The 15,766-nt window shown below is 47.3% G+C and overlaps 1 protein-coding gene and 2 long non-coding RNA genes across 3 annotated transcripts in view; 2 read left to right on the plus strand and 1 right to left on the minus strand.

Moving 5' to 3' along the window:
* LOC147583178 (uncharacterized) overlaps positions 1-12,450 on the plus strand; it is a 25,679-nt gene extending 13,229 nt beyond the window's left edge. The window contains exon 3 of the long non-coding RNA XR_015246055.1: positions 12,322-12,450. This is a non-coding gene — a long non-coding RNA (uncharacterized LOC147583178). The remainder of the gene's footprint in view (positions 1-12,321) is intronic.
* On the plus strand, positions 8,544-10,864 carry HOXA4 (homeobox A4). The gene is made up of 2 exons (XM_086693899.1): positions 8,544-9,268; positions 9,821-10,864. Exons 1-2 carry the CDS (start codon positions 8,635-8,637, stop codon positions 10,165-10,167), a joined length of 981 nt encoding a protein of 326 aa, XP_086550025.1. The 5' UTR covers positions 8,544-8,634; the 3' UTR covers positions 10,168-10,864.
* LOC147583179 (uncharacterized) lies at positions 10,845-13,604 on the minus strand. The gene is made up of 3 exons (XR_015246072.1): positions 13,471-13,604; positions 11,876-11,970; positions 10,845-11,303 (listed from the first exon to the last, which is right to left on the minus strand). It is a non-coding gene; the product is annotated as an uncharacterized LOC147583179 (long non-coding RNA).
* Positions 13,605-15,766: the final 2,162 nt, after the last annotated feature.

The raw sequence follows: 15,766 nt of genomic DNA on the forward strand, positions 1-15,766 counted from the left end.
ACCCGGGACCAGGCCCTGAACCTTGTTTGCCTGCACGTTCTTTTTATTTCGGTGGGACTGTTCTCACCCGCCTGTGAGTCTGAAGCAATAAACTTTATGGCCGGATTTAACTTTAGTCTTTGAATCCCCAGGCTAAATGAAAGGAGTTAAAGCGCTTTCTTTTCTTCCGCCTTCCCTTTCTTCTCGCTCTCTCCTTTCCTTTTCCTCTCCTCCTTTGTAGAATTAAAACATGCAGGCACAGGACGCTCAAAAGGCAACTTAGGGATCTCCCTAGATAACACTAAAGATTAGAGAAATTTACTCCCCCTCAACATACAAACTCTCTCTTCTAAACTGTGCCCTAAAGTTTGAGGGGAAGTCGAGGTGTCTTCAATGCCCAACTTAAAAGTCCCCAGAGCCATTAGGTTGTTTTTCCTGACACATCATAAAGGGTAGTTTAGGGAAGAAATTGGTCGTTTGTCAGTAGGAGATTTCCGCCTTTCTTTTGTTAGCTGCTCTTTCTGTTTGATCCCAGGAAATTTACATAATCTATGATTTCCAAAACAGTTCCCAATATTGCACCAGCACGAAGTAAGGTGAAGTAAATTTTTCCTGGGTACAATTCCAACTTGGCCTCAGCCACCACCCCCTCTGGCCCCAAACCCTCACATTCTTCAGTGACAAAGTGACTGGGGATGCTGTGGCCTGTCCTGGGGTCTTTCTCTGGATGGATACCCACAAGGGACCTTGCAGATTTCCCCCATTCCCTGGAAGAATTAAGCCAAATTCTCCAACTCAGAAATGAAACAAACAAACAAAAAATTAGGACCTTCTGTCTCTTTAGGACCTGGATAGTTTTCTCAAGTGCTAATTGCTAAAGATATTTGCTAAGGGCTTAAAGTGAAAAGATTTCAAGTTCAGTTTTGGAATTTCAACAAACTTTATTGTGCAGACACTCAACATAAGTCCAACAGTTGTCCCCAAAGTCAGAGGCCCAAAAGCAAACCTGGGAAGTTTTTTTTGAAAAATCAAAACCCTCCCACAAGTCCCACTTCTCTGAACCAGTGGCAAGGCAAATCCCTGAAGTCATCTTGCATGACCTGTGAAAAGACTGGCATTGCAGCGCTCAGTGTCCGCATCTTAGTGGGAACTAGAATGTGAACTCTATTTGCGTTCTCTTTTGTTATTTTGTGTGTCTCTGAGAATTCTGGAGTTTTTGTTTTGCTGCTCTGAGTTTTGGGTTCTTTCTTGGAAAATATTGGGTTAAGGTTTTATTTTAGTTACTCATTTGGTGATCTTGGTTGAGTGATTTCTTGGTGACTAAAATTAGTAGCAGAAAAGAGTGATAGGACTTCTGGCAGGTTCATTTGAGTAGCTTGCCTGGAGGAAGCGTCCACACCACCTCCGTGGCCACATCTCACCCTGGGGTGTGGGGGTGGGCAGAAAGGCTATTGGACCGATATCCAGCATTACCCAATATAGACAATCTTTCCCCTGAGTTAAAAAAAAAAAAATACAGCCTATAAATATGGTCAGCTTGCTTATTTCTGTCTGTTGGAATCTTTATAAAACTTCAGAGTTTCTAAGAGAGCAGGTTAACTCACATGGAGTTAAATGACTTTAAAAACATACAGCATCCAATCAGACCTATGTGAGTGTTATTGGAGAATTTTTTTCTTCCTATTTTCATAGGAAGCATAGTAAAGAGGATGGTTTGTTACCTGCTCATTTTGTAGGTAAGGTATTTCTTCTTGTACATTCTTTGGAATTGTTTTTGCAGAGGAACTTACTTAGAAGAAAAAAAAAATCTCTGTCATTAAGGTCTTTATGAAGACATCCAGCTTTAGCCGGTGGCAGAAATGTCTGTCTGTGCTCCTCATCTTGTAAGAGGAGAAGGTGTTCAGTATGTGCAGGGCCTCGTTTGTTTCTACAAGCTGAAGAGACAATATTTCCTGAACTATAAATATAATAGGAAGCTTCTGGTCACACTTACTTAGGGGTTTGTAAGGGTTTCCATGGTCTGATTTCACAACATTATGCCGAGGTTCCTTCTCTCCAGCTCTTTCCCCTGCTTCGTTGTTGGCGGCTCTGGGAGAGCAAGACAGAATTTTCTACCAGAAACAGAGTCATGTTCATTTGTTGAGATGTGAAGAGTATTATAGCCAAACAATTAGTGAGGGGGGAGCAAATTACATCCTGAAAGATGGGCTATTAAAGAGGAAAACAATCCTTTTAGCTTAAAAGTTGCCCTTCGAAGCCTCTCCCCTGCCTTAGCTCCAGAGTCTGTCCCGAGGTTCTTCTACCATGGAGAGTGCAGAATGTTGTGGGTTCCATCCCTTTGGCTTCTAAGGCAGAATTTCTTTCTAGTCAATGACAGAACTATAAACGGGGCTTCCAGACGGGGCTGAGGGGGTCAGCCTAGGTTCCCACCCACATAGGAGAGGGGACCCACAGTGCTGGCCATTCTAACCCCCAGAAGTGAAGATATGCCTAGGTCTGTTTTGTTTGGTGTTTTTTCACAAAGGAAGCTGTCCTTCCACCAGGTCCCCTCCCCACAAACCAGTCTTTTCAATAATAATATTTGTTATGAAGGTTATTGGGTAATTATTGCGATTTTGTGAAGCAGCCCTTGCTGGAGGTGAAGTCTGTCATCGCCTAACAAATGAGGCTCGTGCAGTTCACTGCCGGGTTAAGTAAATGCAGAGAAGATAAATCTGCACACCCTAGGAATCGCCAGCAGAGCACGCTTTAGTACAAGTTCACAGTCAACTCGCCTGCCTGGGCCAGCTCTCCCAACAATTAGGGCTGCGTCTTTATTTTTAAATAAAGGGGGGAAAAATGCCTCCGGCTCCCACTGCCTGCTTTCTCCCCATCCTCTATTTTCTTTCACTTTTTTCAAGGTTCCACCGTCCTATTCCAAATTTTCCCTGTAAATGTGATGATGAGTGATTTTAAAAACAATCTCACTCCTATTTAAGTGCTGACAAGAAGAGGTAGGAGGCTGATTTGACAGGGAATACAGTGACAAACACAAAAATATCCAATCCACCCTCTTAATCCAAAAGGTAGCGGCAGAAGCAGGGTGCCCTGGGAGGGGGGATCCCTGCCCCCTGAAAGAAGAGGCACAGCTTTGTGTATCTTTGTGGTTAGTGCGTTGCAACTGCGGGTCAAAAAGTTGAGGGTCAAAAGTTTATGTTGTGCAGCACTCTTAGTCATCTGCCCAGACAGAGTTTGATGTCAATGTTAGAGCCGCGATCTTGACTATCAGCACAAAAGATAAAATGGCTCGGAGTGACGCGTGTATCATGGTATGGACTCCAGGTGAACCCTAGTGGTTGAATGACCTCAATTACGGAGGAAAGGATAGAAAATTCCTCTTTTCAAGAGTAATACGTGCTGTATTTCATCTTGAATTATCGCTCCCATTCTGAGGGAATAGCAGCAGGTAAATAGGCATAGATGACTGAAGCACCGACACCTCAGATGTTGGGGAACCAGGAGGCTGTTTGTGGGTTTGTCACAAAATTAAAAAGCTCAGAACTCATCAGTGGATCTTTAAGAAATAATGTAGCAAGTCTCCAATGTTTCACCATACCTTCAAAGGCAAGAGAACGGCGCAGGAAACTTCCTTTATTTGAAAATTGTTATTTTGATTGGCCAGCCTCTTTTTCTTTTTCATTCATACAATGGTCCCGAAAGTGTGTGAGGACAAGGGCAAGCATAGGCACTCCTTGCAAAATGTATTCTTTGCAGTTTTCAAACACAGAATGGTTTTTGGGAAACCGCCACCCACTAGTCGCAAAGAGTTCTCAGAGCTGGGAAGGGGAGGAAAGAAGTGGAAATGCTCCTCGAAGGGCAGGATTCTTCCACCTTCCACCAGCGAGGAAATGCTTATGGGTACCGTGAACATGTTCTTGTTGTTGGAGATTTTTCATTACGTTTGTTGTTAACCCTGAACGAAATGTAAGAGAAATGCCACCGTCTGTAAGTGAATGACTGAACTGTAAAGAAGATTCCATTTGGACAGGAAAATGGAATCCATAAATGCCAGACCACTTCGTTAAGACCACCATGAGGGACTTCTGTTCTCCAGAAAAGACTCTTTAAAAATACATTTGGAATAAAAGCTAAGGAGAGGGGAAGCAAGCTCAGGAGGAGGGGTGAGAGGGTCGAATAGAAAGGGAATAGTGTGTTAAGGAAGCCAACTGGAACCAATGCCTCGTGTGTGAGTTGCAAGTGGAAAACTAAACAATATTTTATTTTTCATGCACCGGACATTAGCCATTGGTGCCATTAGAATCTGTTTTGGGGGTTGGGGACATAGTTTCCTTTTCCATCTACTGAACTTCAAGTAATCAGTGTAGGAAAACAGAGGAGAAAAATGCAATTTTTTTCTACGCTGTTCTTTTTAACTTTAGAGAGAAGTTAATTCAACTACTCAGAATGTGGACTCTTGCAGGGATTTTTGAGATCATCCCAATATACTCTGGTTGATTGGATTTCCTGGTGCCAGGTACGTTTAGTGGCAAAGTAAATATTTCCCAAGCACTGACTTCATGGAAGTCATCAGATTGCTTCCACTGTGCAATGTGTAAAGTTTTTACTCTGGCCAAGAGCTTGAAGCCAAATGGGGGTGTGCCAGATGAAAAGAGAAGGAAACAACTGTGGTGATTGCTGTTACAACAATGAACACTTCACCACATCTGGGCTAGCGAAATGAAGAAAACTGAAACCCCCTCTATTATTCACCAAGACAATTATGTGTCTCTTCAAGAAAACCTTGCTATTGTGTTATTGGTTAAAAGCATGCCACACCTTAGAAACATGTCAGCTTCAAGAAGCATAGACACCTCTTAGCCAGTTTTTGTAGTTAAAAAAAAAAAAAAAAAAAAAGTACCTGCAGAAGTTACTGCTTTTAGAGTACCTACTTTTTTTATTTGGAGGATTTTTATCTTTAGGCCTCTTGCACAATCCAGGTTAAAATTCATGTTTAATCCTGATATCAATTTCAATCCTGATGTGTGGGTTGTGTCCACTATTATAAACTATGACAAGGAAACTGCCCTTAAACAATTACTTGGTCAAATGGCTGATTAAGTATTGCTTCTCTAAAATCGTATGCCTAGTGTAGGTATTGGGGAAGCCCTCAAATACCACCATCAGGCATTTTGAAATTCAGCTATTCCCGTATGCGCTCCAGACACAGAACAGTCTGGAGAACTCTCGCTCTAAAGAACAAAGGACAAATACAGTCAATACATTCCATAACGTTTACATTTCCTTTGCTTTTCCCCCTTGGTTTTCCCTGAGAAGGAGTGACCTGGGCAAAGCACCCTGCTCTCTAAAAGGCACTGTATAGACCTTTTAGAAGCGCAAAGTCCAAGGCCGAGGTGAACTTCAGGTCAGCGCGTCTAACAAATATGAAAATGTCGGCTGGTGAAGGGCGCGCCTTGTGATTTAACAAAGACTGTCAATGTGTAAGATTAATAAGAAACAAAATGCACACGGTGTCACTGTTCGGTCACTTTGAAACTTGGGACAGGGTTGCATTCAAGAGGGAAGGCTGTTCCAAATATATTCAAAATGATTCAAATCAGATTCAAACTAGGCTGCAAACGCTGCCTCCCTTTCGCCCTCCCTCTGCCTTAGACTCCCTTCGCTCTCCTCTTCCATCTGGGATTCGAGGACATGACGAAAAGTTATTTCATTTAATGGGATTTTAAGAAAGCTTTTGTTGGGAATATATGTTATCTCTGCACGTGGAAATGAGCAAATGTGCTCACCAGTTTCCCAAGAAAAGGATAACGCTTTCACCCTGCTAGGGACTGGAGCCAGTTGGTGTGAGAAGATTAGCATGCTCTCTCTCTGCTTGATTTCAGGGCATCCCATCTTTTCTCTGGCGAGATGCTGCTGGTAAACTTCAGTTTATTTATTAATTGAGTTAGACTCTTCCTGGCTTTACTCTGGTGTGTTGGATCTTGTGTAAAGGCAAGACGTTTTTGTGTGTGTGCTTTTTAAAGTGTTTTTCAAAAGATTATTTGATTCAATGGAACGATGCTATGGCTTGCAAAGAGAGATTGTGGAAGGATCAGAAAAGGTACTGAGATTGTTTATTACAGCCATAAATCTTGCAGTAAAATGTCAAAATGTCGGTGTGTGAGATAACACTTGGTGGTCCTGGCTCCGTTTGTGTTTATGATAGGAACCACAAAGACAAGTTACAGGCCTTGGGGGATTCTGTGTAAGCCCATCTTCCTCAAGTAATAGAACCACATAAAACACAGGCACAGTTAACCCGTTTAGGTTAACCATATACAAAACAGTGCCTGTGCCTCATTAATACTTTAAAATAGAAACTCGGTAGAAGGTTCTGAGGCTAAACAACATGAATTTTGTGTTTTAGTGTCTGTAAATAATACTAAACAGACATAGTTAAGACCCTAGTACTCAAGGCTGACGACATAAGGACGAAGGCAAATTTTCCTTGTCATTTTTTCCCCCTGAAGCTTAGAAAGCCATGTTCTGCAAACTATATCATATATGTATATACTGTGCATATAAAATAGTATATATGTCTATATTATTTTTTCTTGCTTTTGAGAAATACAGATTTAGGCAGCTGTATCACAGGCTAGATTTCCCCCCAACTCTAGAGAGGATGTCTAAAGATTGATTTCTGTCTATGGCTCAGATTTCATTTCAGAAAATTTCAGGGTGCCCCATGTCGATGGACAGCACTCTTCAGAGACACACATCCAATGTGGGAAACCTCTTTGTACCGCTTCAGGGTGATTCCAGTTGGAAAGCTAACATGATCCCTTTTTTAACCTCTTTTCCTAAATTAGTTTAAAGATTAGTCCCATATAATAGGCTTTATGTGGCTAAGCATTAAATGACTATCCATCAAATGGATATATTCCAGCATTTAGTAACTCATATGAGTAACCGATATAAATGAAGATAGAATTGACATTCCTTTTGAAGTATCTCCAGGCTTAGGCTATAACTTTCCTTGTCTGCGGTTGAGACTCAGTTGTGAGAAGGCTGTTTATCCTGCTCTCTGAAAAACCAACTAAGGTGCGCCAGCTGAAAAATCCTTGCTTTGCATGCCAATATGAAAGTATTTTTAGAATGGTGACTATGCTACTTTGCACTGCTTTAATCTGGGCTGAAAAGTAGAGGAGCCAGGTGTGTCTGTCACTCAGGAAAAGAAAGGGAAAGTACACACGACGAGTTAAGGCATCAGTATTTACTTCAAAGATCAACATTAGGTGGAATTAATAAGTAATTTATTTCTTAATAATGGCGTAATTAGTTTACCCATCAGATTTCAATTACCAAATGGCAGGCAACAGTCCTCTCCACCCCCCCCCCACTTTCCAGAGCTACTGATATCGTTAATATGCTAATTTTCAGCAATTCAGAAATTATAGACTGTCCTGTAGGTGTAACTTTAGCCTCAGATACAGCCTTAGAAAGCAGCGTCCAAAAGACAAAATCTAAAATTCTTAGCGGGGGAAAAGACCCGTCAGCGATCAGACAGGGCACGGTACCTATTCTGTCCCTAGCTTGTTTTTGTTTGGGGATTGTTCTGAAATAGGAAGTTGCTGGTTTCGAAGCTCGATTTTGTGGCGGCGTCGCTATCTATTCCCACCCTTTGGCTATCTTCTCTCTCACGGCCGCACCTACTAAAAGCAAGCATGTTTAAGTCTCATACCGACACCTCCATCAAAATGAGATGCTATCAGAAAGGTTTTGATTTTTCTTAGCTAAAAATTCAAGCAGATTCTGTCTCTAAAAGGAAGGAAAAATGAAAAATGCCCACCCGGTTACATTGCAATGGCCTTGCTCCTCTGGCCGATTTCTCCCAGCTGTTCACCCACCCACCCTTTGCGGCTCCTGCCGGGCTTCTCAAAGCAGGGGATCTCGGGCGGACTCGGCGAGCACGTTGTGGGGAAGGGGATCAGCTGGTGAAAATATGGATCTGTTGGCCTTATTCGTTTTAATCCGGGGCCACGGTTAAAATCAGGATATCTCCTTGGTCCTCACGCCATTCCTTCCCTCCGCCGGCCTCGAACCCTAGAAGACGCCAGGACAGGCTAGGCTGGGCCCGAGGTCAGCGATGGGCCGCGGCCACTCGGCTGCCCCGAGGCCTAGACCAGGAGTAGGGTACGAAAAGGGCCCGACTCGGGCGTCCGAGAGGACCAGAAGCCCTGGCAGGGCCCGAATTGCCAGCAGGACCCAAAGTTGGGGGGCTGGGGGTGACCAAAGCTCCAGCTCCCTCCCTCCGCCCGGGGCCGGACAGCAGCATCCATCACTCGCCTGCGCGCTTCCTGATCCGGGTCCGCGCGCGCGGCGCGCCCATTGGCGGGGGCGAGTCACGTGGGGGTACTAGGCGGGGCGCGCGTGGGGCCGAGGCGAGCGCGCGCGCGCGTGCGCGCGGGAGGGGGGGAGGAGCGGCGCGAACTTTGGTGGCGTTGGCGGCGGCGGGAGGGGGAGGGGAGGGGAGGGGAGGGGTGGGCGCTTGACAGCGGGGGAGGGGAAGGGAGCTGAGGAAAGGGGGGATGGGAAGCGAGGCAGGAGGGGGAGGGGCCTCGGCGAGCCCAGAAAAACGACAACGCGAGAAAAATTAGTATTTTTGCACTTCACAAATTAATGACCATGAGCTCGTTTTTGATAAACTCCAACTACATCGAGCCCAAGTTCCCTCCCTTTGAGGAGTACGCGCAGCACAGCGGCCCGGGCGGCGGAGACGGCGGCCCAGGCGGGGGCCCCAGCTACCAGCAGCCCCCAGCGCCCGCGGCCCAGCACCTGCCGGCGCAGCAGCCCCAGCTCCCCCACGCGGGCAACAGCCGCGAGCCCCCCGCCACCTACTACGCACCACGGGCCGCCCGCGAACCCTCCTACCCCGCTGCCGCGCTCTACCCCGCGCACGGTGCCGCCGAAGCCGCCTACCCCTATGGCTACCGCGGTGGCGCCAGCCCCGGGCGGCAGCCGCAGCCCGAGCAGCCCCCGGCGCGAGCCAAGGGTCCTGCGCACGGCCTGCACGCGAGCCACGTCCTGCCGCCCGGGCGGCAGCCCCCGCCGCCGCCGCCACCTCCCCCGCAGCACCGCGCGGCGCCCCCCGCACCCCCGCGGCGTTGCGAGGCGGCTCCCGCCACCCCGGGCGTCCCGGCAGGGGGCAGCGCCCCCGCGTGCCCGCTGCTCCTGGCCGACAAGAGCCCGCCGGGCCTGAAAGCCAAGGAGCCCGTGGTGTACCCCTGGATGAAGAAGATCCATGTCAGCGCCGGTATGTGGCGCCGCCGGGGAGGCGCGGGAGGGTGGGCTGGGGCCGGGTCGGGGTTCGGGGGTCGCGGTGAGGGTCAGGGGGAGAGGCCGAGGGAAAGGGGGCCTCTGGAGGGGAGCCCCCATCTGGCCCAAGCTACAGTGGGATGTGGGTGTGTGCGCGCCAGCCAGCCGCCTGATCCTAACGTGAGAACCCTTTTGTACCCGGGGTCCCTTTATCGAGAGATTTACGAGACGCCAAACTGTTAGGGCAGTAATTATAGCCCCCATAAATTTAATTGCCCTGGCAGAGGCTTCAGGCCATGTGTCTTTGAAGCTTTTCTTCAGCCCCAATGCCCAGCACCATTCTTTATGGCTCTCGGGTGTTTCCCGTTGTCAATAGCCTGTGAAACATTTTCTTTGCCGTTTTATGTATCTTGCGTGAACTTGGTGTCAGGTTATTATATAATGATGATGTCCAATTGCTCTTCCCCACCCCACCTTCTCTCTCCTCCTCCTTTCCCTCTCTTCCACTCCCTCCTCCTTGGCATTCTCCTTCGGGGTTATGGGCTTTCAGTCAACCCCAGTTATAACGGAGGGGAGCCCAAGCGCTCTCGAACCGCATACACCCGACAGCAGGTCTTGGAGCTGGAGAAGGAGTTCCACTTTAACCGCTACCTGACCCGGCGGCGCCGCATCGAGATCGCCCACACGCTCTGCTTGTCCGAGCGCCAGGTCAAGATCTGGTTTCAGAACCGGAGGATGAAGTGGAAGAAAGATCACAAATTGCCCAACACTAAGATGCGATCCTCCAACTCGGCCTCGGCCTCAGCAGGCCCGCCAGGGAAAGCACAAACTCAGAGCCCGCACCTGCATCCTCACCCCCACCAGGGCGCCTCAACACCCATTCCCTCCTCCATATAACCTTCAGAGATCTAGACCAGTTTCATCCCCCCACCTGTTTTTCTGCTCTCTTCTGCCCCTTTCCCCATACTCCTACCTGTCTGGACTATAACAGACCCCAAAACAAAACCCAGCTTGGCGAAAAGGATAATGAAAAAGAAGACATTCTCCCCCAAAGAGAGTGTGCTGGTTGCCAACTAAGAGCAGACAATAGCCAGGATGCTGGCTGGCCTGAATAAGGCCGCCAGGATTGGGTACCTGAGGAGGACCACTTGGCAACCAATACTTTTGAGATGGCTAAAGTCAGCTGGATAGCCCACAGCTGACTGGGGACATATACATGTATGTTTGTTGCAAGCAGAAGGAAACAGATCCTTTCCCCCACCTTCCCTACCTCCCCCTTCCACATTAAGGCAGCTCATACAAGCTTGTATTGAACTGAATAAACGAGTAGACATTGTGGACCTCACAAGATTATTTAATTCTCAAAATGTATAGACCTTGATGGTAGATGTGACACATGTTAGTTTCCTTTCCTTGCATTTATTTAAAATATTGTTGTAGAGATATTGTTGTCTTATTCTGAGGCACAATCTCGGGGGAGAGGGGAGTGCATTTCGACCCATGTGCAACTGTACAAATTGTGGTGTGGCTATATAAAAAGCCATGTGCTAAGAATAAACTCTGTTTTAAAAACCATTAAAAGTTCTAAGACACATTTGTATGTTTCCTACTTTTAATTAAAAAAAAAAAAAGGTTCTCTGGATGGAGATGTCTGCCCTTGTGTGTAAAAATCTTGTAGATGGCTCAAGTTATGTTCACTTGGATTCTGACTGCTCACATAATTTGTGTGAGTGTATTCAAGTTGAGCTGAACTCTTGTCAAGTTTGACCCACAGTGGGAAAAGTTCCAAAGAGCAGGAAGGCTCTTGAGCTCTGAGAGGGCTCCTCTTCTTCCCAAACTTGGCCAGGCTTTCAGGCTTCAAGTCTCTGTAAGGCATAGAAACGTGTCCTTCCCTGCAATGAAAGGTGAAACCACGCAGTGCTTCGGGCCCAGGAGTTTCTGCAGCTGTTCTACAGGCTGAACTCTGAGCACACTTGGAAAGAAGTGGTCCCTTTGGTATTTATTGCACCTTCACACTTAATCTGCCTGTTTCCCTGGAGATAGAAAAAAATAGTTTATGCAAAGAATTGAGATTGCTTTTTTGTTTCTTGGCTGTCTTTAAGGTTCACTTCACTACAGCTTCGGGGTTTTTGTCTTTCTTTCTTTACCTCTTTCCTTCTGAAGCCAGAGCTTTCGAAATAAACTGAATTTTCCTAATAAACCCTCCAAAGTTTCTTCTGAGGGAACAAAAAGCATAATGCCACCCTCAAAATATACCCCAAGCAAGGCAGACCTGGGAGTATTCAGTGCTGGAAGAAAGCTCAACTCTGAGCGAGGGGCACTTTTCTTAAATGCTCCTGGATCTTTCTGCCCAACCTAAAGATCTAGATTCAAAGGCTGAAAATCAAAACCCAGGGCTGTCTCTATAACCATAGTGTTTATGTGCTGATTTACAAATCAGTAAAGAGGATTTAGACTTGGTTGTCACTGAAGGAGTATTCTACAACAAGATGCAGAAAACCAACACATGCCACCCCTAGAATGTAACTGTCACCTGGCCTTATATGAGTGCAGTGTTAGGTTCGCGTTATAATTTTAGCAGAGATGGGAGGGGGCGCTCACCTACCTTTGGACTATCAGAGGAATCTTAAGCACATTTTGCCGTCAATGGCAAACCCTTAGCCAGCGGGCAGTGCTGTTCCTCCTCATGCCGCTGCCGCCCTGTGTGTGATACAGGCAAGGGTGATCAGTTCTTTACCTATGAACAAACCATATCTGAGAGGAGAGTGATGGACACCGGTCTCTGAAGGGCCTCCACCTCTCCCCAAGAAAATTCAGGAGCAAACAAATGCATTCCTTCCCAAGTCAGGCCAGACCTGGCGTGAAGTACGTTTTATATGGTGTGAACGAGTGCCAGGGATTTCTGGGGACACTGCAACTGCTGCTGAAACTTATTAACCCTCCCCCTACTACACGCACTTGTAAAACGAAATTAAATCACGCTGAAAATAGCAATTTTCCCAGGAATCATTAATCACCTCATACAATAAATACTTCTTTGTAATTCAACAGCAATTCTGAAAGGCATTCTCTGGGAAAAGTCTGTGGAGAAGCGAGGGATCTTCTTGCAAATAATATGGTCTCGGGCAAAGACGCAGCATCTCGGCTGTCTGCTCAAAAAAATGCCTAGACTCTTGGTGGAAACTGAGTGTCAAGCTGCAAAACCTCAAATGGCAGATTATCATCATTTAAGGTAAATTCTTATGTTTCTCCTTTGTAGGGAAGGAGGGGTATAGAGGCATTCATTCCAGCTTCATACAGGAGGCAGTTGTGTGGGGATAAAGGGGATAACTTTCTTTCACTTACTCTTATAGTCTGTCCAGGAAAGGAAGAGAAAGGATGGACAGATTGTTTTTCTAATATACCAGGACAAAATGGCATTTTTGTCTAAGCTGTCTTAATTATTAAGGTATTGGTAAGTGTTACAAAGCCAAAATGATCCAAAATGACCCAAAGGATTGTGTCGTTTCTTTAGTGTTTTTCCTGTTTTAGATTTGGTCTTTAAGGGAGCTTGTTATAACAGCTTAGAAAAATCCCACTTTGTGCTTTAAAATCATGCATTGTCTTCCCTTTGCTAGGGCAACCATAAGAGTTCACCCAGAGGACAAATTTTCTATCTCATTAATTGTTTTTTTTTTTTTTACGCGAACCCTAGTGGCCCCTCAAACCCTTGACCTTTAAAGACAGTATTTTGTGTAAGCTCTATAATTCTCCTACCAAAATGACCCTTACACATGCTGCCCTCTTCTTTTTCTCTTTCCCCCCTCCTTCCCTCTAACACACACTCTTTTGCTTTAGTCACAGAGCCAAGCTGTGCATGACTCTGGAGATAAAAGTTTTGTCAACATCTGAAATCAACTTAAATCGGATGGGAGACACTTTAATGGTCACAGTTTGAATTAAGTACTTAACACTCTCCCCCCTGAAGAAAAATGGCACTTTGCAGGCTCTCTTTCCTAGTTTTGCTGAAATCTACGATATACCCGGTGTTTTATTACAGCGGGAATTCAACTGTGACAGGCATAGTAGAGTACTTAATACCCAGGATGGGGCTCCTGGGAAGATTACCTAGATATATGGGGAGTGGGCCCTCTGCACAGAATCTCTGACTTTATACCCAGCTCTTCGAGGGTGCTCACATTCCGCACCCCCCCCCCTCACCTCTCAGCTTCTTCCCCCGAGGGGTGGGTATCTCCATCTCTACTCTGTCCCCCTGATCTTCTAAGCTTCCAAACTGGGCTGCTCTTCTCACCACTGCCTTCTCTCCAGCAGTTGCAACATAGAAACTGATCCAGGACTCTTTAGCATGAAAGGGAAAAAAGACACCCAAAGAATCAGTGTAGCAAACAGAGAGTGGGGGGGGGGGGGCTTCCTGTCTGAATGGGTGGGTTCTGTGCAGGGAGTAGGCTGTTCTTTGCATTCCTTTGGCTTGCATCCCTAGCCTAGCCACAGCCCTGTATTGAAGAACATAGGCTCAGCCTTCCCAAGGGCTGTTCCTATTGCCCCTCTTCTATATTATACCCCAGGGGCCCAAGAAGAACTCTGCTTCCTCTATCAAAGGCTAAGGGCTAGGAAAAATAGGAGGAGGAAAGAATGTGGGTTCTCACTTCTTGTTGGAATCAGGGAGGGTGCTGGGGCTGTTGATGAAATATTCTAGTCTGAAACTTCTCTCTTGGAATTCTGGTATCACTTCTCAAGGCCCCACACTCATGGAGTAACTCCCGCCACCCACTCAGGCCAGCTCCCCTGTCTCTGGGCTTGATTTCTGGGGCTACAAGAGATCCTTGTTTCAAAGAATGTCCGAGGTGAAAGAGATTTGGAGGCCATTTTGGTTCAGTCTTCTCAGTTTACGGTAGAGGAAACTAAGGCAGTTGAATGTTCCCCCATGTTCCTGTTAATGAATGTGCAGGTTGAATAGAGCCTTTGGTCTCACCTTGGAGAGGGGTAAGTGCACAGGCATCTTTCCTCTGGGCAAGTCTATTCTGCCTGGAATGGACCTGCCTCTGGGCTTACACTTGACAAGGATGGCCACAGGTGTGCTGAGGTGTCCAGGGAGGTAGGGTGGGTTCTCTCCTGAAGCGCCATCAAAGTGGCCCCAGGAGATTAGGTCACCAAAGCGCCTTAGCCAGGGCACTTACACAGGTGGGCTGACCTTTGGTCCCAGGAGGGGACAGATGCCTGGGTGCCTGGGAGAGCGGTGGGCACCCCACTGTCCACAATGCTCATAGTTCCAGAATGACTAATTCTGTGCTGGCCCTGGGATTTCCATGGCAGTCGCTTGCCCTGGAGTTGAGCAAGGAGCAAGGAGTGTCTGCGTTCTGGAGGCCTGGGAACTAAAAAAGCCAAACAAGGACCGTCGTTGCAGCAGATAAAGGTGTAGCGCCAGTTCGAGGGAGATATTGAAATTGTAATCTTTTGAGGTCACGTGACTCATTAAATAATTAATGCGGATCGTCAGGAATGGATCGGAGTCGTCAGGGCCGCACTAGGAATGAATCTCTCACAAGTGAGACCCCAACTTCCTATTTGATTTTTAAAAACACACACCCTCAGATTTATCTCCAAAGGCTTTTAACTCCTTCAGGAGGTTTGAAGAGAGAGCCCTTCGGCGGGGAGGACCAGAGCTGGCGGGCCCACGCCGGGTCTGGGGGCTTTTTCTTCAGGGTTTCTGCAAGTCCGGGGAGCGCGCCGCGTCCGGGGAAACGTGAGTTTGGGCTGGGTTTTCTGCGGTCACATCCCGGCTTTAGTGATGAAGTGGGACGGATGCGCAGACAGTTGATAATGTTCTGATTCACACGGGGGAAGGCTGCCGAGATACCACAGGACCGGCGCGCGGCTTTGTTCAATTTTCCCGGTGTTCATAAATCACCCGCGCCGGGCGAGCGAGGGAGCAAGCGAGCGCCAAAAACGCCGAGAGAGAGGCCACGGCGGCGGTGGCGGCGGCGGCGGCGGCGGCCATTGCAGAGGGAAAGAGACCTGGGCAACATCTCTTTGTGACTCATTAGTCTGAAGGATTTATGGGGAACGGCAGCCATGAATATTTGACTTGGGGATAAGGAAATAGCAACAACAATAATAACCATAATAATTACAATACTCCTAAGCGTCGTTGGTGGGGAGGGGTGGCGGATGGCGGCATAGCGGTTCTTTCTGGGGCGAAGTTGAGTAGCATTGTGCAGGGTAGCTAAGCCCTACCACGCTCAGGGTCCCTCCAGGAGCCCCAAGGCCGGAGACACTCCCTGTGGGGACATAGAGGGCGAATTTGAATAAGAGAAAGGGGCCCAGCGTGGATTCTGAGTCCCAAGGGCCTGATGGAGGGTGAGGGCTACAGGTCGAGAGGGTGGCAGAGGGCAACTAGTTGCTGGTTTTCCGCCATTTGTTCAGTGTGCTAGGGGGCCCTGAAGCCTGAGGGTCAGGGGGCTTGTCAGCTATTTGGTGGTCTCTCAGGCCATCAACA

Source organism: Puma concolor, chromosome A2 (assembly GCF_028749965.1).
Source record: "Puma concolor isolate L17-30 chromosome A2, mPumCon1.1.hap2, whole genome shotgun sequence".
Classification (NCBI taxonomy): domain Eukaryota; kingdom Metazoa; phylum Chordata; class Mammalia; order Carnivora; family Felidae; genus Puma; species Puma concolor.